General features: G+C 46.4%; 1 protein-coding gene and 1 long non-coding RNA gene across 5 annotated transcripts in view; one reads left to right on the plus strand and one right to left on the minus strand.

Moving 5' to 3' along the window:
- Positions 1–2,670: 2,670 nt before the first annotated feature.
- Positions 2,671–25,888, minus strand: part of prr5l (proline rich 5 like) — a 32,986-nt gene continuing 9,768 nt past the window's right edge. For 2 of the 4 annotated variants that reach the window (XM_031900434.1, XM_004913347.4), the window contains exons 2-9: positions 15,445–15,683; positions 13,251–13,331; positions 11,630–11,678; positions 11,206–11,263; positions 10,508–10,599; positions 6,801–6,941; positions 6,320–6,452; positions 2,671–3,896 (exon numbers count right to left, since the gene is read on the minus strand). In XM_031900434.1, coding sequence (XP_031756294.1) covers positions 3,520–3,896; positions 6,320–6,452; positions 6,801–6,941; positions 10,508–10,599; positions 11,206–11,263; positions 11,630–11,678; positions 13,251–13,331; positions 15,445–15,614 — 1,101 coding nt within the window. In that variant the 5' untranslated portion in view covers positions 15,615–15,683 and the 3' untranslated portion in view covers positions 2,671–3,519. Of the gene's footprint in view, positions 3,897–6,319; positions 6,453–6,800; positions 6,942–10,507; positions 10,600–11,205; positions 11,264–11,629; positions 11,679–13,250; positions 13,332–15,444; positions 15,684–15,766; positions 15,874–19,528; positions 19,767–25,888 lie in introns of those variants that run through there. The other 2 variants (XM_004913348.4, XM_002937287.5) reach the window with 2 other exon arrangements.
- LOC116410242 lies at positions 10,540–24,526 on the plus strand. Its single transcript, XR_004222196.1, has 3 exons — positions 10,540–10,625; positions 19,760–19,997; positions 23,959–24,526. It is a non-coding gene; the product is annotated as an uncharacterized LOC116410242 (long non-coding RNA).

A 25,888-nucleotide genomic window follows, 5' to 3' on the forward strand; every position in this document is an offset into this window, starting at 1 on the left:
ATGCCCAGACAGCAGTGCTAAATTCATATACGGAGTCGGAACCAGCAGGGAAGTGGATACCTGGTTCTGCTTCACTTTGTGGGGGGGGGGGGGGGAATACGCTGTCCCCCCCCTGGGCCCTATCACTTGCCTTTAGCACATTATCAGGGAGCGAGCTGCAGGCTGCAACGGTGCACAACACCCCGCAAACAGGAAAGGCGAGACTATTTGTTCATCTGAGGGGAAGTCGGCATCTCAAAATATTTATATAGATTGAAATGTCATCAAACCGCAGCAGAATCTTATCTGCACCAATTACGAGAACCAATGTCGTTTCCTGTGGATTGTGTATCCCACCTTCTGTACCCCCAGTGTATATATATACTGGATATACATGTTTAATTGCATTATTAAACTTAAAAACTCACTGTATTTAATATTTCATGGCTGCTGAGAAGCCCAGTTTGCTGTATTTTATATCCTGGGGCAGCAGCCCTACAGCAGTAATGATTCAGGCCTTCACAGTTGCCCCCAGCAGCCCCCCATCTTGGATCTTGTGTGTCAGTGGCACTGCACATGCTCAGTGGGCTCTGGGGGAGGAGCTAAGCACAGATCTTTCCTGCTAAAGGGCTGTGGGGGGCTCATATGTCTATGGTGCAGGCCTATATTTCTCAATGCAGGGATTATATTTATTGTGCCCCTAGCACTTACCCCCGGGGCAGAGAAAAAAGTGAAGCTGCCAAGTCTGGCATTTTGTTGCCCCAGCTATACCCCTGCACAGAGGCCAAAGTAGAGGTCAAGAGGCCGCCTTGCAAATCAATTCAGGGCCCCCTCCACTTTGGGACATTTTTCATAAACATTACTGAGTGGGCCCCCATATACCCCCCCCCCCAAGAATTTGCAGAGCCTGTGTTCTCTCTATTTCTGCCCCTCCTTTATCTACAGAATCTTTTGGGGGCAGTTTTCTGGAACCCACTATCCTGGCTTAACATATAAAGAAACAGGAAAGTGCCCAGCAAGCTCCGAAGCGAACCTGGCATATACTGAGCATGTGCAGTGCCACTGACACAAGGGAATGGGAGGAGCCAGATGGCCTGTATCAGGTTTATACAGTAGAACCCATGAGTCGGAGGTCTCCATGTTTGGCTGCTTCCTTGCTGCCTGGAGTGCAATTGGATCTTGCCCTGGTCTCTGGTGCGCTTACCTCTTATTGGACATCGGCCCAAGGGGGCGGAGTGAATAGCCTAAACATGGCAGCTCTGGGGGAGCAGCGCTATTTAGCAGAGCAAGGTTGTGCAGTTATCCTACATTGACTGGGCTTAGTTCCCCTTTAAATCACAAAACAAATCGGCCATTACGGGCGGCAAATGATTGGTTTAATGATAGTGCGTTAGAAGCAATGACTTGTGAGCGCAGGCGGGGGCCCCGGTTCCGTGAGAATGGGCTAGCTCCCCACTCGGAGATGTTTTCATGTTATGTTTTGTGGTTTCTTTCACTTGCCTGTGGGTTCTGAGCCGCGTTGCTGAATGCACTCACTGCTGCACAACCACAAATACTACTACAATTACTCATTGCAACTGTGCTTCTCTTAAAGAAACAGCGACAGAATAATTATAGTCCAGGGGGGGCTGAACCCATCTGTAAATTCTCTCATCAGCTGAATCCAATCCAACAACCCCATGGCAATGCAGAATGCGGTTTACTGACCCTCAGTTTGACCAAGCTCCGCCTTCATGCTGTCCTGGGGGAAGAGAGCAGCCAGGGAGGGGAAGCAGAAACCCAGTAGTCCAGGGTCTGTTCCTTTATAGCCCAGCACTCCGTAGGGGACCTTCTCCACCGGCGTGACCATGTGTGCCATTAGCCACACCCATAAAGCAATAGCAAGCTCAGAATAAATAAGTCTGACTTCAAGGCTTAAAATAAATATATCTTTATTGTAGGGGGGCTTTGTACCCCCCACCCCTCATATTCCAATTGGCTGCTATGGACAATATAGGGTTACTTTTTCCCACTGGCCCCCTAAGTTTGCTCATAGCCTGTACAGAGAGATACCATAAAACTATGGCACATAGGGATTCCCCTGTACTAAGCACAATTCAGCAGGAACAGCCCCCTAAGTTTGCTCATAGCCTGTACAGAGAGATACCATAAAACTATGGCACATAGGGATTCCCCTGTACTAAGCACAATTCAGCAGGAACAGCCCCCTAAGTTTGCCCATAGCCTGTACAGAGGTACCATAAAACTATGGCACATAGGGATTCCCCTGTACTAAGCACAATTCAGCAGGAACAGCCCCCTAAGTTTGCTCATAGCCTGTACAGAGAGATACCATAAAGCTATGGCAGCATAGGGATTCCCCTGTACTAAGCACAATTCAGCAGGAACAGCCCCCTAAGTTTGCTCATAGCCTGTACAGAGAGATACCATACAACTATGGCATATAGGGATTCCCCTGTACTAAGCACAATTCAGCAGGAACAGCCCCCTAAGTCTGCTCATAGCCTGTACAGAGAGATACCATAAAACTATGGCATATAGGGATTCCCCTGTACTAAGCACAATTCAGCAGGAACAGCCCCCTAAGTTTGCTCATAGCCTGTACAGAGAGATACCATACAACTATGGCATATAGGGATTCCCCTGTACTAAGCACAATTCAGCAGGAACAGCCCCCTAAGTCTGCTCATAGCCTGTACAGAGAGATACCATAAAACTATGGCACATAGGGATTCCCCTGTACTAAGCACAATTCAGCAGGAACAGCCATTAGCCAATGAGAGGAGGGGGCCAACCCCATGCAGGAGCATCTTCTCTTATCCCATCCCTTTTCTTCCTGGCTGCATTGAATCATGGGATGCTTAGTACCCGTGTCAGTCATTTTAGCTTTACCCGCTGGTATCCTCCATCTTCCAGCCAATCCAATCTCTTCCTTCCTTGCCCTTTATTTTCTCTTGAGCATTGCCCACTCTCCGTTACCCTCCCAGCCCCTCTGTAACCCTCCCAGCATTCCCTCTTATACACAATAGCCACATCAGCATAGGATGGAGATGCCACAGGAGGAGATACAAGGGAGGCAGACATTGGATTGGTAGAGGGAGCAGAATGGCCAATAGGAAAACCGGACTACAACTCCCACCCCTCACTGGAATCATGGGAAAAGCTATGGGTGATATAATGCTGCCTCAGTATTCCAGGTGGGGGCGCTCTCTAAACAAACATTAGGGCTGTTACACTGCCCCAAGGCATTTACCCAACTGCATCCAATCAGATGTTTGCTTTGTAGGCTTAGTAGGTGCAATATAGTGTGTATCAGCCCCATAATAGGATTTAGGGGACCAAGTGTCAATCTTCCTGTATTGCTTTACCTTGGCCTGACTACACTTACTTGGTGCTAAGGAGACACTAGGTGGCCAATCAGAATGGGCACTAGGTGGCCACTGAATATGCCCCTTTCTGATGCTCCAACTCCTACAGCAGGGGGCGATGTTTCTCTCGCACAGCTGAAGTTTTGCTGTGCCAGTCCCCATAGCGGTGCCGTCAGCTGGTGGCCGGGCACGTCTGCTCCGAGATCTGTTCCGGGGAGGCGCCGAGCAGCTCGGCGGGGGCCTCGGCTATGTTGGGCTCACTGCTACACTGTCGCTGGGTGAAGGTGGGCTGTAGCAACAGGCATTGTTCATCCAGCTCGGCCTCTTCCGACCTGCCGGGGTGCATGATGGAGGTCATTGCCAGAAGCTGAATGTCTGTGTGGGCATTGGCCACCGTGTGCCTCCGAATGCTGCCGCACTTCTCCAAGTAGGCTTCCCCTTCCTGCTCGGTGAGGGGCGAGAGGGAGCGCTGGCTGGCCAAGGAGCTGGTAGCGTGGGGCGAGTACGGCATGGCCTCTGCTCTGGGGTGGCTCCGGGACATGCGAGACTCTGGGGGGGACACAAAGCAAAGATGGTTATTTTGGGGGGGGTGCCGTTATACTGGGCTCCATCTCCAGGTGGGACCTGTTGCCCCGTCTGTAGGATTCCATTACTGGTCTGTATGGCCACGCCTCCTGTGATGGAAGATGATCAGCCTGGACCACTAGAGCATTCACCAACACAATAGGATGGCTATGGGCGGCAATAGGAAAGCCTATGGCCGGCTAATTACTATATAAAGCAAGGGGTTGTTCACCTTTGAGCTACCTTTTAGTATGACATAGAGAGTAATATTCTGAGAAAATATGCAATTGGTCTTCATTTTTTGTTATTTCTAGTTTTTTTAGTTATTTCATTTTCAGTTCAGGAGCTCTCCATTCTGGAGTTTATTTGGTTGCTAGGGTCCAAGTTACCTTAGTAACCAGGCAGTGGCTTGGATGAGAGACCGGTATATGAATAGGAGAGGGGACTGAATAGAAAAGACGGTTACAAAAAGTAACAATAACAAAACTGGAGCCTCACAGAGCAATAGTTTTTTTGGCTGCCGGGGTCAGTGACCCCCATTTAAAAACCTCAAAGAAGTAGGCAAATAGTTCAAAAACTATAAGAAACAGCTAATGAAGACCAATTGAAAGGTTGCTTAGAATAGATCATTCTATAACATACTTGTACTTCTAACATACTATAACAAATTCACCCCCCATACACCCCCCGTCTGCCATTACCTTACGGCAGGGAGAACAATGTGCAAAAAAAACTAAAGGGTAAGTTAAGTGAAGTTGCAGCAGAAGTCACAAACAATGAACTCTTCAACCCAGCCGCCGGCCTGCAGGCACCGTGTCCAAATACTGCGGGAAAAGCGAAATTCCGGGGGATTTTCTCCTGTACGGACAAGCCTGCAGGTAGGGAACTGTATGGGGGGGGGGCAATTATCTGCCTGAGAGTTAAAGAATAATTAAGGGGAACTTAAACCTCCACAAAACTGTGAGTGTGTCTCAGTGTATAGGGCTGCTGTACTGTATAACCCATACACCAGTCCCTTATGGCAGGGCATGCTTGTCTCTTGATCCCCCACCATAGGCAGTACCACCCCAGATGGTGGCCCAGGAGGCTCAGACCCTGGGTGGGTTTATAAGTCACATTTGCCCCTCCCCTAAAAAACCCAAGTGACCTGTATAACCTTAATCCGAGCAGCTGAGCCAACACCGTGTCCCTCTCTGCCCGTTCCCACACACCTTCCCGTCACCCCTGGGCCATGAACGTTCCGCAGCACTGAGCTGGCTAATTATTTCTCAGTAATTAGCACAAAGCAGCCACTTTGCCTTTTTCTTTACTACACTGCAGTTAATGGAAAAAGGTTTTAATGGGATGAGAACATCCACGCCCCCCCCCCCCCCCGGGGCACAAATGTATATATTAATATACGGAATCTCACAGAAATCATTTCTACTGCCCCGCGGCCTAGCGAGGAATTTAAAGGGTAACTACTCCCTGCTCCGCGCATTCCGCAGAAAAAGGAAGGTTTGTAATGACAGGAACACTTGAATCCCTTAATAACATCATTATTTGGTTAAGAAAACAGTCTGGAGATTCTCTTTGAATTCCCAGGGGGCAGAAGGCGAGGGGAGGGGGGGGGGCAGGAGGGGAGGGGAGGGGGGGGGAAGGATGGGAAACAACATATGCCATAATGCAATGGTGGTAAATGTGTCACTGGTTAACTTAAAGCTTTTTTTGAACTGGACCTTGGAATGAAGCTAAGTGATACCTTGAGCAAGTTCTTACACCCTTTCATTTTGCAGCTTGGCATTCTGGGTAAGTATCGTAACAAGCCCAGGCGGAAAGTACTATCTGCACAAACACCTGCCCCGGGGGGTAATTCCATTCAACATGGCAATCCAAGGGAGTACCCTGGGCTGGTGAGATTCCTATGGAAGGGTCTTTACTTCCCCTTTAAAAGAAATAAAGGGGTTCGGCAACCAGGCCATTTCTTATAAAGATACAGGGGCAAGCTAGGTTTATTTGCCCTTTAATCAAAGCCTATGGGGTGGCAAACAGGGGCAGCTGCCCTCGGCCCTGTACAGTGGGATTACTGCATCAACTTGTAGAGTGTAAGCTCTTTTGGGCAGGGCTCATTCACCTCTTGTATCGGTTACTGATTATTTATGTTTATGTTACTCTGTATGTCCAATGTATGGAACCCACTTATTGTACAGCGCTGCGGGGTATGTTGGCGCTTTATAAATACATGTTAATAATAATATGGGTGCCCTGCACTGGATAGCCCTGGGCCCCTTAAACAATTACGACTGCCCTGCTATTTGGCCCAAATACAAAAGACTCTCCCCGACAAAGCTGTATCGTGTGATAGGCCGGGACGTTTCTGCTGGAACGGGCAATTTAAGTAAATCTAATCTGGGAGAGAAAGCACTTACCATGGATACCAGAGGCGGCCATATTGCTGCAGTGCCTGTCTCCGTAGGCACCCACGTACGGCGACACCACCATCTTCACCAGCTCTTCCAGCCTCAGGTAACTCTCGTTAGGGCCCAAGGGCTCATGTACACTCTGTAAGAGAGACGTAAACACCAGGCAGAGATGTCAGCACCGCAGCACCCACAAATCCCAGCATCCTTAGCAAGTCATGGGTGGCTGAGAATGGGGGTGGGGTGTGCTGCTGAATTCTACTAAATAAATAATAATAATAAATAAATTAGTGTTAGGGAATGCTTAGAGCAAAGCTTCCCAATCTGTAGGGGCCACGGCAATGCGCAGGGAGGGGGGTTGCCAGCCAGAATGCACCATTGTTATTCTTTATCATTCTATTTAGCACTGCCGCGTATAACAACCCCTATAGAGCTATACTGCCCCCCTCAGGATCTGCCCCCATTGTGCTTACATGCTATTATGCCCCACCTGAAGGACCAGCAGCATCTGCAGGATAGAGGGGGGGAGCTGGGATGACGCCATTGACAGCGCTTTGCCCAGATTCACTTTCAGCACCACAGAATCCCTGAAGCCGAGCAGGGCGATCTGCCGGATGGTTAATTCCTGCCCCTGGAAGACAAGCAGATACTGGAATCATATGGGTTTATATATGGCACCTAAATACAAAGGCACATATATTAATATTATTTATATTTATTTATTTAAGCATTTACCATCTATTCTTGCTTGGGCTCATGGATACAAATGTTGGGCAGGCCCAGTCGTTCAGTGCTTTGGATACCATAGATAGAGTAAAAGCACTGAGGGACTTTGGCCCTAAATGCCCAGTATTGTGGCTACCATGGCTTGAGAGTGCTGCCTATTACACCGGGACACCCTGTGGTGGCAGAACTGATGCCATGGGGGCTTGCCCCGTCTCCCCAGTGCAGGGCTCCCTGCTCCACTACTTACTTTGCTGTTAAAAATGAAAGATGGCTATGGATTTCGTAGTGGAGCTGGGTAGCCATGGTGGCAGGGGACGGGTGGCAGGGTCCAATAGGTTTAGAGCCAACCTGGATTATTCCCAGTATCCCAGTCCTACCCAATCTATCAGACTGGCTTCCACAGAGGATCTCCTGGTGGGCCCAGAACCTAGAAGGACAATTCCCATCAGCCTTTTCCTGTTCCCACCATAAGCCTATATATCATTTGCCACTATTTCCATCCAACAGTTGTGAGAGTGGCCCCGGATGCCAGGATCTCTGGTGGCCCTAGATGGCCCAGTCAGACACGACCTGTGGCTGTTCTTCCATCCAAGATACGTGGCTGCCGGGATTCACAAGGCACCGGCGCCTGTATTTGTTCTGGTGAGCAGGCTGGCACTATAATTCCCATGGCGGGGAAGGGTAATTAGTGTTTACTTCGGCTGCTAATCATTAATGTATAAGGGGGGGAAATGCGGCTGTTACACCGGAGCCTCGCGGGGGAAAAAATATGATTTAGTGTTAATTAATAACTCAGGTCAACACAAACAAAGTCATTAATGAAGGTAATATCTTCCGGGCTGGATATAATGAGCAGTTTAAAGGGTAAATATGCTTTGCTGAATTTATCTTTCCATTAAAATGTCATTTCTGGTGCACAAAAGACATCCCCCCCCCACGATGGCCCATCACTTTCCAGCCACTCTCACTTGTGCCAGGACCCTGCCAGCCAACCAGCCCACAGCACTTTCTGTTCTCTAAACCTTCTCCTTTTAATCTCAGATCCCCGGAGACCCAATTTCGGTTCCGGGACGGAGATGGAAACCACCGTCTTGCTGACAGAACACGAGTTCTGTTCATTACAAGGAAGTTTAATGAGCACGGCGTGCAGCGAGCGCATATTGTATGTACAGGGCTGGGAGCTTCTGTATATTGGGAGCACCAATATACAGAACCTGGCTTCCCACTGAAACCACAGCCATATCAATGGGGAAGCGCCGGCACGCGTTCCGCTCATGTGTGCTTGATAAAAACAGCAAGTTCTCTATAGGTCAGTGCCTGGGTGCAGCTGGATAAAGTACTTTATTCTTAACTCTTATTCATCTAATCATTTTTATTGATGCTAATGCCCCTTCAAATGCCCCCTGAAACATGGAAATGTGTGTGCCTATAAGATCCACCCCCAGTCATTTTCCCTTTGGGGTCCTAATAATGTAATTTCAGGTTCTTGTCATGGTCAGACTGGCAATATGTGGGTTCTGGCAAATGCCAGAGGGGCTGCTGTAAGGTGCCACAGACAGTCACTATTTATTGGGCTGGGGGGGCTGTTTGTGCCTCTGGGTACTGGGAATGCCAGGGGGGCTGTAAGGTGCCACAGACAGTCACTATTTATTGGGCTGGGGGGGCTGTTTGTGCCTCTGGGTACTGGGAATGCCAGGGGGGCTGTAAGGTGCCACAGACAGTCACTATTTATTGGGCTGGGGGGGGGCTGTTTGTGCCTCTGGGTACTGGGAATGCCAGGGGGGCTGTAAGGTGCCACAGACAGTCACTATTTATTGGGCTGGGGGGCTGTTTGTGCCTCTGGGTACTGGGAATGCCAGGGGGGCTGTAAGGTGCCACAGACAGTCACTATTTATTGGGCTGGGGGGGCTGTTTGTGCCTCTGGGTACTGGGAATGCCAGGGGGCTGTAAGGTGCCACAGACAGTCACTATTTATTGGGCTGGGGGGGCTGTTTGTGCCTCTGGGTACTGGGAATGCCAGGGGGGCTGTAAGGTGCCACAGACAGTCACTATTTATTGGGCTGGGGGGGCTGTTTGTGCCTCTGGGTACTGGGAATGCCAGGGGGGCTGTAAGGTGCCACAGACAGTCACTATTTATTGGGCTGGGGGGGGCTGTTTGTGCCTCTGGGTACTGGGAATGCCAGGGGGGCTGTAAGGTGCCACAGACAGTCACTATTTATTGGGCTGGGGGGGGGGCTGTTTGTGCCTCTGGGTACTGGGAATGCCAGGGGGCTGTAAGGTGCCACAGACAGTCACTATTTATTGGGCTGGGGGGGCTGTTTGTGCCTCTGGGTACTGGGAATGCCAGGGGGGCTGTAAGGTGCCACAGACAGTCACTATTTATTGGGCTGGGGGGGCTGTTTGTGCCTCTGGGTACTGGGAATGCCAGGGGGGCTGTAAGGTGCCACAGACAGTCACTATTTATTGGGCTGGGGGGGCTGTTTTTTTTTTTTTTAAGTTCAAGCTCCCCTATATCACCCACCCATAGGTGGGGATATCGGGGGAAGATCCGCTCGCTTGGCGATCACTATAGGCATAAATGGCTATTACGAATAAAGCCTAAAAGTGGTTGCTTCTCGCACTTTGGAACCATGTTTTCAGGCTACTAAAATAGTGGTTCACCATTACATTAACTTTTCGTACGTTATAGAATGGCCTAATCTAAGCAACTTTTTATTTGACCATCATTGTTTATTTATTATAGTTTTTTCATTATTTGCCTTCTTCTTCTTTTGACTCTTTCCAACTTTTAAATGGGGGTCACTGACCCCGGGCAGCCAAAAAAAACTATTTCTCTGTGAGGCGACAATTGTATTGTTCTTGTTACTTTTTATTGCATATTTTTGTATTCAGTCCCTCTCCTATAAATAGAGTGGTTCCTCGTTCAAATTGTTGCCAAGGGAATTTGGACCCTAGCAACCTGTTAATTGCTGAAATTCCAAAATGGAAAGTTGCTGAACAAAGTGAAATAATTTAAAAAACAAAACACAAATAATAAGAAAATGAAGACCAATTGCAAGTTGTCTTGGAATATTACTCACTACATCATACTAAAAGTTAATTCAATGGTGAACAACCCTTTTAATGCACCCAAAAAAGCCTTGTGTGCCATTACCCAAAGTGCACCACTGGTGACTGTACCCCCCATCCCCTCCAGAAGTAGCAGCATATTTCCTATCCTAAGGGCACACAGGACTGTTTTGGGTGCCATGTTTTGCCTACTGAAAAAACACAGTACTCAAAGAACCCAAAACAGCCCCCCAAAAGATTGCTCTGGTCCAGCTTAGGGGCCATTTTCCTGCACAGTGTGTTTACATGGGGGGCTATAAGTGAAAGTTCAGAACTGAAAGGCATGGGTAGTGAAAGAAGGGTTAAACTTTCCCATGATTCCCATTTCTGCCCTTCCTGTTGCCTGGTTCCATAATAACTCACCTGAACGGGGTAAAATATGGCCTGTAACGTGGGCAGGATCTCCGTGAAGAAGTGATCCCACAGCTCAGACAGGATCGCAATGCGGTTTTCACCTTAAATATAAAGAAACAATTGCAACGTAAGTGACTTTTTTAGCTTTTTGCCCAATAAAAGAAAATGTGATTCTGGGCAAATTCCCAATATACAGACATTACAAAGAATATCCAACAATTTCAAGGTCATTTATTAATGCAAAGGCTGTTGAAAGCAGTGTTATCCATTCCTGTTCTTTGGTTCTGACTCCAGAAACAATGTAGCAGAAATCAGCCGGCTTCTACTATGCCGTTTCAAGAGTCAGAACCAGAAGTGCAGGCAGAAAAATAGCAATTTCAGGAACCATTTAATGAATTTATATTGGAAAGTTGATCATGATGTAATGTCTATGCCAGTCATGTGTGCAGTCTCCTATAACCCGAGTGCTGCCTTTGATAAGCAAATGAGTCCTTGGTACAAAAAGGCTTTATTATTCTAAAGGGGAACTAAGCCATCCATAGACACGCCTGCTTCTGCAGAACTCCACTTTGCAGCGTAACGCTGCTTTCTGGCTGTAGGTGACCCCCCCCTCCCATCAGTTTTGCAGCAGAGTTCTGACTTATTTTGTGGCTGCAGCTTTGTTACCAAAAATAAGCAGAAATCTTCCTGCCCCAAACCGCTCTCACCTTCATACAGCTTCACTTTCTCTTCCATGTAGGTCAGACCTTTAGCCAGCAGCTGGTTCTGCAAACAGACAAAAGGGGGCGTTAATCAGAATTAACCCTTCGGCTGGGGGGGAAAGGAAATGAATTCACTTGCTAGGTTCCCTCTTTCTCAATGCAAACAACTGAGCGGCTAGAATCCAAGTTGGCTGCATAATTTGTAAGCAAATAATTGTTATCTCCCCTTTAAAGATGCTTGAGGGGCAAATAAACAGGCCCACGGTGCAATTAGGCAAATCGGCAGTTAAGAGCCAACTAGCAGTTACACAGTCTGATGATTCATAATGGCTGAGAGCGACGGCACAAGCCTGTTCCGCCGGGGAAATTACAGGGTGCAACTGCAGCGGCGAGTCTGCACGGAAGTATAAAACATAATTATTCTATTTACCTGAAAGTAATCTGTAATAAATGGCCCCAGATCACTTTTCAGCAAGTGCCTGAAACACAGGAAAAGAAAAGAGAGATGGTTTAGTCCTGCCCATCAGTCCCTGTGGAGCTTACAATCTATTCTACCCCAGACACACCTATACAGTACCCCTATGGGGGGGGGGGGGTAATGCAGTATCAGGGCAACCCAGTCAGCCATGCGTGAAGGAGTGCGCACAGCCGCATTGAAGACGGGAGGAGGGAGGTAATGCGGGCGATGAGGGGGATATGGGCCAGGACTAGTGGTAGGTGAAAGAGGTATGTGCCTAGCACCCCCTCCCCGGGGTACTGCAGTCAGGGGACCCATGGCAATGGGGGCCCCCAGGCAGGCCTGTGAACCAGAGGCCCAAATAGCCCCTCCATTGGCCCATAAATAGTGACTGTCTATCTTACAGCAGCCCCTCTGGCATTGGCCAGAACCCACAGAGGAGTTGGAGGTTTGTGGGACAGTGGGTAGGGTCTGGGTCAGTGTGGGTAAAGTTAAAGCATAATGGGGACCATGTAGACCCATTCTATATGTTTCTAAGGTCCCCCACTTACATGACCAAGGATTAACAATTCAAGCCCTCTAAGGATGAGGGGCACTTGCTAATTTAGTAGTATGGGGCCCTGTGATTCCTGATGGTGGCCCTGCACATGTGGGTGGTTTAATCAAAATCCTATTAAAGAGGGACCTAAATCCAGGTACAGCTTCCAGTAGGCATTCTCCTACCCAGATCTTTATAAATAAAGATATACATACATACAAATGTGATGCAACCCTGCTACACAGCTCTGCATATACAGGCAAGGATCCCTTGGGTTTCTTAAGGTGCCACCAATATGGCTGGAGAGAGGGCATGGAGCTCTATGGGGACTGTATAGGGGAGGGTTAGTTCTCCTTTAACATTCCTGTATGTTTTTGAATTGTGAATCGCCGTTCCCTGACTCAGCCAGGTCAAAATGTTGCAGGAGTTAAGGTGCCCATACACGTTAAGATCCGCTCGCTTGGCGAGGTCGCAAAGTGAGCGGATCTTCTCCCGATATCCCCCACCTACGGGTGGCCGATATAGGGTGAATTTAGGATAATTCGGTCGGATCGAATTAGAAAGCAAGTAATAGGCACAGTCGGTTCGGGGAATGCATCAACGAGCCGATGTGGTCCCTGATCCGATTACATTTTTTAACCTGCCCGATCGATATCTGCCCGATTTCAGGCCCGTCATTAGTGCCCCTACATGGGCCGATAAGCTGCCGAATCAGTCTAAGGGACCCATATCGGCAGCTAGAATTGGCCCGTGTATGGCCACCTTTTGCCTGGTTAAAAACAAATCTTGGGTCCCCGCCACCACCTCCCACATATCCTCATGTTGCACAATTCCAATATGTTTGTGCCTGGGCAAGGTGATGGGCAAGGTGATGAATGGGCACTGGCCATGGGGTGCGGCACCCCAGTTACAAGCCACAGGCACAAGGCGAGTAAGTAGGACCATTATGTAGCAGTTGGGTGGGTGCCTTCGCAGGGGGGTGTGAGAAGGGACACCTGTGTGTTGGATTGTGGTCGGAATGCAGCAGGCTGCTGGTTGGAGCGCGCATACACTAACCTGATGTTCTCGTTCAGAGTGTAGAGTTCGTTGACTTGCAGGCCCCCTCCTCTGAACACGTTTATAACCGCCGTCTGCACGCTGCGGGGAGAGAAAACCTCTGCTTATTCAGCTTGTCGCATCCCAGCTCCTACATCAAAGCCCCACGTACAGAGAGAGCAGAGACACCCACCAAGCTGCGACTGTGGGAAAGCACCGGATACTGACTACAGACCCTAGCCCAGGGGTCCCCAAACTTTCATACCAACAAGGCACATTCAAATGGAAGAAGTGTTGGGGAGCAACACAAGCATGGAAAAAGTTCCTGGGGGTGCAAATAAGAGCTATAATTGGCTATTTGGTGGCCCCTATGGGGACTGGCAGCCTATAGAAGGCTCTGTTTGGCTTTACGCTGGGATTTATATAGCCAATTATAGCTCTTATTTGCAGCCCCAAGAACTTTTTCCATGCTGGGAGCAAATAAGAGCTATAATTGGCTATTTGGTAGCCCCTATGGGGACTGGCAACCTATAGAAGGCTTTACACTGGGCTTTATATAGCCAATTATAGCTCTTATTTGCACCCCCAGGAACTTTTTCCATGCTGGGACCATAGAATGCTTTCCTCTGGCCCCTGGGGCAGTATTTGCCCCTTTCTGTTGCCTGGTTGGAACTCTTGAAACAATGCAGCAGAAGTCCGTTCTGTGATTCAGCTGGATTCTACTACATTGCTTCAGGAATCAGAACCAGCAGTGCAGAGAATATAAACAGACAGACGCTGCTTTCATAGCCATTGACATTTACTTTTTAAAACCATTGAAATTATGTCATAAATGTATATTGGGAAGTTGTTCAGACTTCTGTTTTCTTTCATTAGGCAAAAATGTGGGTTTATTTTTGGGCGGAGTTCCCCTTTTTTAACAACAATCTTCACATTAAATGCACTGATTCTGCCTTTTTTTGTATTGTAAAGAGCCGTCATTCAGTAGTCGGTATCAGCAGATTAACACATGTCGGCTCTGTCTGTATTTTGGGCTAAAAAAAGACGTTATTTATTGGTAAAATCCTATCTTAATCCTATGAGATAAGGTTACTTTCAGGGCATTTGGTGCCACAATGCTGGGTGGGATTAGCCTGTGTGCTCTGAAGTCAACGAGAGGCAAATAAAAACAAGGTTACAAAATCAGATCACTTAGCGTTGTAAATAAACCCCCCCCAAGACAGGCATAGTCAGCCATGCTTACTGCGGAGACATCACGGGGCCACTGGTTTAACTATAGGGGCCACAAACCTTGAGGAACTGATTAGGACTAGTGCCCTGCACATTGTAAATGCCCCCTCGAGAGCTGCAGGGGTTATTTTATAACTAATACAGCAGGTTGCCTTGATCTTTTTGAGCCCAAAACGTTAGAGGGAACCTTGGCCCGAATCAGGGACATTTACAAAAGGTATAAAGTGCTAAGCAAAACAAGTAGAGAGTTGCTTACCCATTGTAAATGGATGGTCCAGGTGCCCCAGACCCTCAGCATTGGGGAGCCAACTAGGAATTCACTAGTTGAATTGCAGCTCAGGTATTGAGTAAAATCATAGTAATTTTATTGATAAGTACACATATATGCTAAGAAGCCTTACGCGTTTCATACCTTTCTTGGTACTTAATCATAGGCCTATGATTTAAGGTCCCCATACACTTGGCGATGTCGCCAAGCAAGCGGATCTTCACCCGATATCCCCACCTACGGGTGGGCAATATCGGGGGGAATGTAGGTGAATTCGATAGTTTGGGGCAGTCGGTTCGGGGACCGCAACAACGAGCCGATGCGGACCCTGATCCGACTGGATTTTCTAACCTGGCCGATCGATATCTGGCCAATTCCAGGCCAGATATCGGTCGGCCAGGCCCCTCGGTTCTGCCCCTACATGGGCCGATAAGCTGCCAAATCGGTCCAAGGGACCCATATTGGCAGCTATAATCGGCCCGTGTATGGGGACCTTAAGTACCAAGAAAGGTACGAAACGCATAAGGCTTCTTAGCACATATGTGTACTTATCAATAAAATTACTATGATTTTACTCAATACCTGAGCTGCAATTCAACTCTATTGGAACTCCGGAGTGCCTGCCTATCTCTAAAGAATCGATTCCGAATCAGGGACAGACAATACGGATTTCTACATTGCAGAGAGTCGCATAAAGGTGTAGATTGGGTTCGGTACCTGTTCCACATGGCGCTGGAGTTCAGCTGTAACGGCTGGCGACCGGCGTAGAACCGGGGCAAGTCGCTGAGAGCAGGGGAACTCATGAAGCGCGGCCTGGGTCGCTTGAATGAGCCCATCTTGTTGAACTGGACCGCAAAGTACGGCAGCAGGGTCTGGCTCCCGGTCATACGTACAGCAGGGCGGACGGGCTCAGCGCAGGAAAGCGGAGCGACGGAGTAAGGGGTACGGGCAATAAACTGTGAGAAAGAGGCAGAAAGTAGCGTTAATTTGCTGCTGTTCCTCCCTGAATGATACCGACCTGGGACTTACAAATACTTACAAACATTCCCTGAGACACCATCGCTGCTCCTCCCCCAACCAACTGAGCTTACTGTGGGGCCTGGGAGGAAATAGATGTGTATTCCCCCCCCCCCCCCCAAGTGTGAAAATGCAAAGTACATTAGGATCACCCTGCTGTGTCCCCTGTATATCAGAAACAATAGCCTCAACTCACTGACTGACCCCCCCCCCCCATCAGTCCTTACTCTGTACAATTTATGAGCAAACTTAGAGGGCTGTTCCTGCTGAATTGTGCTTAGTACAGGGGAATCCCTATGTGCCATAGTTTTATGGTATCTCTCTGTACAGGCTATGAGCAAACTTAGGGGGCTGTTCCTGCTGAATAGTGCTTGGTACAGGGGAATCCCTATGTGCCATAGTTTTATGGTATCTCTCTGTACAGGCTATGAGCAAACTTAGGGGGCTGTTCCTGCTGAATAGTGCTTAGTACAGGGGAATCCCTATGCTGCCATAGTTTTATGGTATCTCTCTGTACAGGCTATGAGCAAACTTAGGGGCTGTTCCTGCTGAATTGTGCTTAGTACAGGGGAATCCCTATGTGCCATAGTTTTATGGTATCTCTCTGTACAGGCTATGAGCAAACTTAGGGGGCTGTTCCTGCTGAATTGTGCTTAGTACAGGGGAATCCCTATGTGCCATAGTTTTATGGTATCTCTCTGTACAGGCTATGAGCAAACTTAGGGGGCTGTTCCTGCTGAATTGTGCTTAGTACAGGGGAATCCCTATGTGCCATAGTTTTATGGTATCTCTCTGTACAGGCTATGAGCAAACTTAGGGGGCTGTTCCTGCTGAATTGTGCTTAGTACAGGGGAATCCCTATGTGCCATAGTTTTATGGTATCTCTCTGTACAGGCTATGAGCAAACTTAGGGGGCTGTTCCTGCTGAATTGTGCTTAGTACAGGGGAATCCCTATGTGCCATAGTTTTATGGTATCTCTCTGTACAGGCTATGAGCAAACTTAGGGGGCTGTTCCTGCTGAATTGTGCTTAGTACAGGGGAATCCCTATGTGCCATAGTTTTATGGTATCTCTCTGTACAGGCTATGAGCAAACTTAGGGGGCTGTTCCTGCTGAATTGTGCTTAGTACAGGGGAATCCCTATGTGCCATAGTTTTATGGTATCTCTCTGTACAGGCTATGAGCAAACTTAGGGGGCTGTTCCTGCTGAATTGTGCTTAGTACAGGGGAATCCCTATGTGCCATAGTTTTATGGTATCTCTCTGTACAGGCTATGAGCAAACTTAGGGGGCTGTTCCTGGGATGGGAGGGCGGAACTGAACTTCAAACAATCAAGCCAACCACTGAGGTAACACCTCCCCTGAGTAGATGGGGCTTTCTGTATGCACCGTCTATGATTTGTGCTCCCAGTGCAATGAGGAAGTCCCACCTCTCAGTGCAGTACAAAGCAATGTTAAAAACATTTTTTTTTTAATTAACCTACTAACAACCTACAGGTTTTAGTATAACGGTGCCCTTTGTTTTGGTAAATTAGTATCACAGACTAAAATTCTCCCTATCAAAGAGATCAAAACACGGTGCCAATTCCATGTATAATACCCCAGAACCCACAGCAGGATAAATACAGTGCCAATTCCATGTATAATACCCCAGAACCCACAGCAGGATAAATACAGTGCCAATTCCATGTATAATACCCCAGAACACACAGCGGGATAAATACAGTGCCAATTCCATGTATAATACCCCAGAACTCACAGCAGGATAAATACAGTGCCAATTCCATGTATAATACCCCAGAACCCACAGCAGGATAAATACAGTGCCAATTCCATGTATAATACCCCAGAACACACAGCGGGATAAATACAGTGCCAATTCCATGTATAATACCCCAGAACACACAGCAGGATAAATACAGTGCCAATTCCATGTATAATACCCCAGAACCCACAGCAGGATAAATACAGTGCCAATTCCATGTATAATACCCCAGAACACACAGCGGGATAAATACAGTGCCAATTCCATGTATAATACCCCAGAACACACAGCGGGATAAATACAGTGCCAATTCCATGTATAATACCCCAGAACACACAGCGGGATAAATACAGTGCCAATTCCATGTATAATACCCCAGAACACACAGCAGGATAAATACAGTGCCAATTCCATGTATAATACCCCAGAACCCACAGCAGGATAAATACAGTGCCAATTCCATGTATAATACCCCAGAACTCACAGCAGGATAAATACAGTGCCAATTCCATGTATAATACCCCAGAACACACAGCGGGATAAATACAGTGCCAATTCCATGTATAATACCCCAGAACCCACAGCAGGATAAATACAGTGCCAATTCCACGTATAATACCCCAGAACCCACAGCAGGATAAATACAGTGCCAATTCCACGTATAATACCCCAGAACCCACAGCAGGATAAATACAGTGCCAATTCCATGTATAATACCCCAGAACTCACAGCAGGATAAATACAGTGCCAATTCCACGTATAATACCCCAGAACCCACGGCGGGATAAATACAGTGCCAATTCCATGTATAATACCCCAGAACTCACAGCAGGATAAATACAGTGCCAATTCCATGTATAATACCCCAGAACACACAGCGGGATAAATACAGTGCCAATTCCACGTATAATACCCCAGAACCCACAGCAGGATAAATACAGTGCCAATTCCATGTATAATACCCCAGAACACACAGCAGGATAAATACAGTGCCAATTCCATGTAGAATACCCCAGAACCCACAGCGGGATAAATACAGTGCCAATTCCATGTATAATACCCCAGAACCCACAGCGGGATAAATACAGTGCCAATTCCATGTATAATACCCCAGAACCCACAGCAGGATAAATACAGTGCCAATTCCATGTATAATACCCCAGAACCCACAGCGGGATAAATACAGTGCCAATTCCATGTATAATACCCCAGAACCCACAGCGGGATAAATACAGTGCCAATTCCATGTATAATACCCCAGAACCCACGGCAGGATAAATACAGTGCCAATTCCATGTATAATACCCCAGAACCCACAGCGGGATAAATACAGTGCAATTCCATGTATACCCAGAACCCACAGCGGGATAATACAGTGCCATTCCATGTATAATACCCCAGAACCCACAGCAGGATAAATACAGTGCCAATTCCATGTATAATACCCCAGAACCCACAGCGGGATAAATACAGTGCCAATTCCATGTATAATACCCCAGAACCCACAGCGGGATAAATACAGTGCCAATTCCATGTATAATACCCCAGAACCCACGGCAGGATAAATACAGTGCCAATTCCATGTATAATACCCCAGAACCCACGGCAGGATAAATACAGTGCCAATTCCATGTATAATACCCCAGAACAAGTCAGCATAAACACAGTGCCAACTACATGTATAAGAACCTAGAACACACGGCACATAAATACAGTTCCAATTGGAGGGCCAATTCCATGTACATTAGCTGAAAGACTGAAGGATAAACTACAACTCCCAGTAGATGTGGAACTTCACAGGCATTCAGCTGTGTTTGCTACAGTCGCCTCTTATGGATACACCAAATAGACAAGTATGTTATTTACTTTCTGATGAAACCAATATAAAGAATTTAAATTACAAACTTTCACTGCACAGGCACTGGTGTGAATGTATGAACATATAAATATATAATACTATTCTAACCATAACTATGCCAGTATCCCTTTAACAAGGTGCCCTAATTAGTTCCCCACTCACTCGCTTGCACACACATGTAGTCTCTCGGCGCAGTCTCTCCGGGGACAATATGGGAATGGGCGAGGGGATTCAGTCAGCAGCAGGAATGCTCCACACAGGGCAGAAGGGGTTCAGTCATGGTGCAATCCAGCAAGGTGTCAGTGTGCTGGGAGTGCCACAGAGGGAGGCGATATAACTTTCATTGTTGTACTTTTTGCAAGAATTCGGTTATCGATTCTTATTTTTACATAGGTTAACTATTAACCCTCGGAGTGACTTGCGGCGGAGCAGCATCTTTTTATACGAGCAGAGGAACTGGAACTGGGCGGAACTGATCTCAGGAACCTGCCACCCTACAGACTGTGCTGGGCCATATACTGTGCAAAGGAAAAGGCCAGCGCTGTACCTTTCACCCAAAATCCAAGCCCAATAACCCTTATCCTGCCAGATTAGACCAGTGCATACAGGCCGACATCAGGCTATAACTAGGGTAATTTTTAAAAATGAATATATAACCTGCATAGTATAACTGTCCATAACTTACACTCTCTATTACTATATATATATATATATATATAAAGACTTGGTTAGTTTTTACAGTAATGAATCAATATGGTCATCTGGGTATACACCGCAAGGCCCAAACAGGGGCAGATTACATAACAAGGCTAGACCAGTCTGCAGCCAATCAGAACGTAAGGCTTCACAAGGCAAGACTAGGCTGCAGCCAATCAGAAAGTAAAGGGGGCCATACATGGTCCCTTAGACCGATTAGTCGGGCACCTATACCTGTTGTTCTAATTCGATTGTTTGGCCCCAGGGCCAAACGACCGAATTAGCCCAATATCGCCCACCCGTACGTGGGGATCCGCTCGCTTGGTGACCTCACAAAGTGAGCGGATATTAGCGTGTATGGCCACCTTAAGGCTTCACAAGGCAAGACCAGTCTGTAGCCAATCAGAACTTAAGGCTTCACAAGGCAAGAGCAGTCGGTAGCCAATAAGAACTTAAAGCTTCACAAGGCAAGACCAGTCTGTAGCCAATCAGAACTTAAGGCTTCACAAGGCAAGACCAGTTTGTAGCCAATCAGAACTTAAGGCTTCACAAGGCAAGAGCAGTCGGTAGCCAATCAGAACTTAAGGCTTCACAAGGCAAGACCAGTCTGTAGCCAATCAGAACTTAAGGCTTCACAAGGCAAGACCAGTCTGTAGCCAATCAGAACTTAAGGCTTCACAAGGCAAGACCAGTCTGTAGCCAATCAGAACTTAAGGCTTCACAAGGCAAGAGCAGTCGGTAGCCAATAAGAACTTAAGGCTTCACAAGGCAAGAGCAGTCGGTAGCCAATAAGAACTTAAGGCTTCACAAGGCAAGAGCAGTCGGTAGCCAATTGGAACTTAAGGCTTCACAAGGCAAGACCAGTCTGTAGCCAATCCGAACTTAAGGCTTCACAAGGCAAGACCAGTCTGTAGCCAATCCGAACTTAAGGCTTCACAAGGCAAGAGCAGTCGGTAGCCAATAAGAACTTAAGGCTTCACAAGGCAAGAGCAGTCGGTAGCCAATCAGAACTTAAGGCTTCACAAGGCAAGACCAGTCTGTAGCCAATCAGAACTTAAGGCTTCACAAGGCAAGACCAGTCTGTAGCCAATCAGAACTTAAGGCTTCACAAGGCAAGAGCAGTCGGTAGCCAATAAGAACTTAAGGCTTCACAAGGCAAGAGCAGTCGGTAGCCAATTGGAACTTAAGGCTTCACAAGGCAAGAGCAGTCGGTAGCCAATCAGAACTTAAGGCTTCACAAGGCAAGAGCAGTCGGTAGCCAATCAGAACTTAAAGCTTCACAAGGCAAGAGCAGTCGGTAGCCAATTGGAACTTAAGGCTTCACAAGGCAAGAGCAGTCGGTAGCCAATAAGAACTTAAGGCTTCACAAGGCAAGAGCAGTCAGTAGCCAATCAGAACTTAAGGCTTCACAAGGCAAGACCAGTCGGTAGCCAATCAGAACTTAAAGCTTCACAAGGCAAGACCAGTCTGTAGCCAATCAGAACTTAAGGCTTCACAAGGCAAGACCAGTCTGTAGCCAATCAGAACTTAAGGCTTCACTAGGCAAGACCAGTCTGTAGCCAATTCTTCCACTAAATCTGTCTCTCTATGGGCACCTTCAGTCCTCAAATCTCCTATTTATCCTTATCATAAAAAGCACAAGAAAGAAGAAATGGCATGCCCACTACTTAAATCAGCTAAAGGTGGGTTACTTCCCCTTTAAAAATATTCAAAACACCGCAGAAACCACTTTTGAAATAAAAAGAGTAAATACAAGATCAGAAGGCAGTGCGAGTGCCCAAAGGAATACCAATAGCCACACAGAGAGGTAGGTATTATTTACACCACATTGGGGGGGGGGGGGTATTAATGACAGACAGGTAATATGCTCAGCCCCAGGCATCTTCCTATGATGAGTGACAGACCCAGCAGTGAGGAGGTTAATGGTGCAGTCAGCCAGAGTTTTGCAATGGGGCCCTCAGACCCATGAACTTTACACTGATATTGACAAAGAGAGGGAAAGGCATCTGTATGTGCCAGATCCCAGATGGGTCCCACAGGGGCACAGGGAAGGGGGGGAGATAATTGCCCAACATTTGGGATTAGGGTCAGCGTCAGTTGACCTGGGGGGTAACCAGCCCCCACCCACTCTCATAACTGCCAAAGGACTGACACATAAAAGGAGAGGTCACATCCTCCCGTGACATAGGTCGGCCTGTTCCTTTAAATGCACTGTGACACTTAAAGGGATACACGCATCCAAATAATAATTATAAATACAAGAAAACTCACCAATGAGAATTCTACTGATAAAAACTTCATTATAAATGCAGAAGAAGTGACCAATGAGAATGCTGATTCCCAGCACTGTGTCAGGCCCCTTGCTGGTACCTTACATATAGAGATAATGATGGCATTTTCCCCTCATTATATGGCACAGGAATCAGACATGGGGATAAGGGCAGACTTGTTCAGTGCTGGGAAACTGGGTTTAATGCTCCCAACTCCAATTGCAGGAACAGAGAACATGGAGCCGGATTTATACAGATCAGCTGGGATTCTCATTGGAGGATTTTATGCATTTTAAAGCAGTCGCTGGCTGTGGGGATTTGGGGAAAAGTTTTATTGTGCAATATTGCTTTAAGAATACAGCCCTGATGTTGCTGGACTACAGCTCCCAGCATGCCTCACCCTTCATTATATATTAAATTATTCTGGGATTTGTAGTCCAGCAACAACTGAGTAAAGTTTGGTTGAGCCGCGCTGTGCAGCAGGGTTTATATCCCCTTTAACCCCCATGCTGGGCTGGATGGGACTCTATACATCCGCCCCCGGATAGAATACACCCAGTGCTAACGAATACCACGTGCAGTTTCAGAACGCAGAAGAGTTTGGGCCGATAAACAGAGATGCCGTTACGGTACAGTCCTTTTGCACCAATTTCAAGCAGGGTTCTTTAGTTCTGACTCACAACAGGCACCAAACCACAGACATTTCCGAATAGGGAAACCCCCAAAATGACTGAAGTGAGGTGTCTGATTTCTATGTGGAAAAAATGACAAAATCGCCTGTCTGCATAATACTCACATGGAGATCTGAAACAATAACCATCATCAGCCTAACGACAGATCCAAAGCAGTGATGTAACACTCCGGCCACATGATGTCATTGTGTGATGTCAGCCTGCAGCCTTGTGCCTTTATATGGGCACAGAACCCCTCAGTGACTGCTAATATCCTTATCATTTACAGTAGGGGGTACATTATCCCTTATAATACATGAGTGATACTCAGAGTTCCCTGTATAACTCAGCCTGCAGCCTTGTGCCTTTATATGGGGGGCACAGAACCCCTCAGTGACTGCTAATATCCTTATCATTTACAGTAGGGGGTACATTATCCCTTATAATACATGAGTGATACTCAGAGTTCCCTGTATAACTCAGCCTGCAGCCTTGTGACTTTATATGGGCACAGAACCCCTCAGTGACTGCTAATATCCTTATCATTTACAGTAGGGGGTACATTATCCCTTATAATACATGAGTGATACTCAGAGTTCCCTGTATAACTCAGCCTGCAGCCTTGTGCCTTTATATGGGCACAGAACCCCTCAGTGACTGCTAATATCCTTATCATTTACAGTAGGGGGTACATTATCCCTTATAATACATGAGTGATACTCAGAGTTCCCTGTATAACTCAGCCTGTAGCCTTGTGCCTTTATATGGGCACAGAACCCCTCAGTGACTGCTAATATCCAATTTATCAGTCTGTCTATATATATATATATATATATATATATATATAAAGGCCAGTGTTTTATTGGTAATGTTTGTATAAATCCATATACTTATCACACTAATATGAACCATATTTGTGATAGGAATTCCTATTATCCCTCTGTTCCCCATAGAGATTAGAAGGCCCAGAAGGGACATGAGCCTGAAGCTTATTAAATGCACAGAAGAGGAAATTCCACTTGGTGATACATGAAGGGAAACCCAGAAGAGAAGGGTTAACACATTAATTGCACGTGAAATACATTATGCAACTTCAATTCTCATCAAGATAACGAGCAAACTGCAACGGGCGGAGCGCTGAATTATCACTATTGTTTTTTAATCTAAATGACAGTTCCTGTTTGTTTCATTTCCCATTTAGAGCTATTTCTTCAAATTATACAAATACGATTTCCTACGCAAATTCTAACGGAATCCAGAATAGGAAGAGGTGACTCTACATACGGATATGGCAGTTATTATAGGGCTGCTGATTGGGACACTCAGCATTCTGGGTACTCCCAGAATCCTTGCTGTTTTTCCTACTTTGGCCACTGCTACAAGAGAAATAAGCCACTTTCTACAATGAATTCCTTTGCACATACCCAATGAAACTAAAATAGAAAGGTATTGGGGGTTGTTATATGCACTTTGCAATTGGTCTTCATTTTTTATTATGTAAAAAATGATTTAGCTTTGAGTTACAGGTATAGGACCCATTATCCAGAATACTCGGGACCAAGGGTATTCCGGATAAGGGGTCTTTCTGTAATTTGGATCTCCACACCTTAAGTCTACTAAAAAATCAATTAAACATTAATTAAACTCAATAGGATAGTTTTGCATCCAATAAGGATTATTTATATCTTAGTTGGGATCAAGTACAGGTACTGTTTTATTATTACAGAGAAAAGGGAATCATTTAACCATGAAATAAACCCAATAGGGCTGTTCTGCCCCAATAAGGGGTAATTATATCTTAGTTGGGATCAAGTACAGGTACTGTTTTATTATTACAGAGAAAAGGGAATCATTTAACCATTAAATAAACCCAATAGGGCTGTTCTGCCCCCAATAAGGGGTAATTATATCTTAGTTGGGATCAAGTACAGGTACTGTTTTATTATTACAGAGAAAAGGGAATCATTTAACCATTAAATAAACCCAATAGGGCTGTTCTGCCCCCAATAAGGGGTAATTATATCTTAGTTGGGATCAAGTACAAGGTACTGTTTTATTATTACAGGGAAAAGGGAATCATTTAACCATTAAATAAACCCAATAGGGCTGTTCTGCCCCAATAAGGGGTAATTATATCTTAGTTGGGATCAAGTACAGGTACTGTTTTATTATTACAGAGAAAAGGGAATCATTTAACCATTAAATAAACCCAATAGGGCTGTTCTGCCCCAATAAGGGGTAATTATATCTTAGTTGGGATCAAGTACAGGTACTGTTTTATTATTACAGAGAAAAGGGAATCATTTAACCATTAAATAAACCCAATAGGGCTGTTCTGCCCCAATAAGGGGTAATTATATCTTAGTTGGGATCAAGTACAGGTACTGTTTTATTGTTACAGAGAAAAAGATAATCAGTTTTAAAATTCTGAATTATTTGATTAAAATGGAGTCTATGGGAGAAGGGCTTTCCGTAATTCGGAGCTTTCTGGATAATGGGTTTCCGGATAAGGGATCCCATACCTGTATTTAGCTTTCTGTTTAGCGGCTCTCCAGTTTGGGTTTTCAGCAGTTATCTGGTTGCTGGGGTCCAATTTAACCTAGCAACCAGGCAGTGGTTTAAAAGAGAGACAGGAATATGAAAGGAGAAGGGCCTAGATAGAAAGATAAGTAATAAAAAGTAACAATATCAATAACATTATAGCCTTGCTGAGCAGTCGGGTTTTGGTTGCCGGGGTCAGTGACCCCCTTTTGAGAGCCACAAAACTAAGGCAAATAATTTCAAAAACTATAGGAAATAAAAAGACCAACTGAAAAGTTGCTAGGAATAGGCCATTCTATAACATACTAAAGTCTGACCCCTGTAATTCTCATTGCAGCCAGGGA

This window comes from Xenopus tropicalis, chromosome 4 (genome assembly GCF_000004195.4).
Source record: "Xenopus tropicalis strain Nigerian chromosome 4, UCB_Xtro_10.0, whole genome shotgun sequence".
NCBI lineage: Eukaryota > Metazoa > Chordata > Amphibia > Anura > Pipidae > Xenopus > Xenopus tropicalis.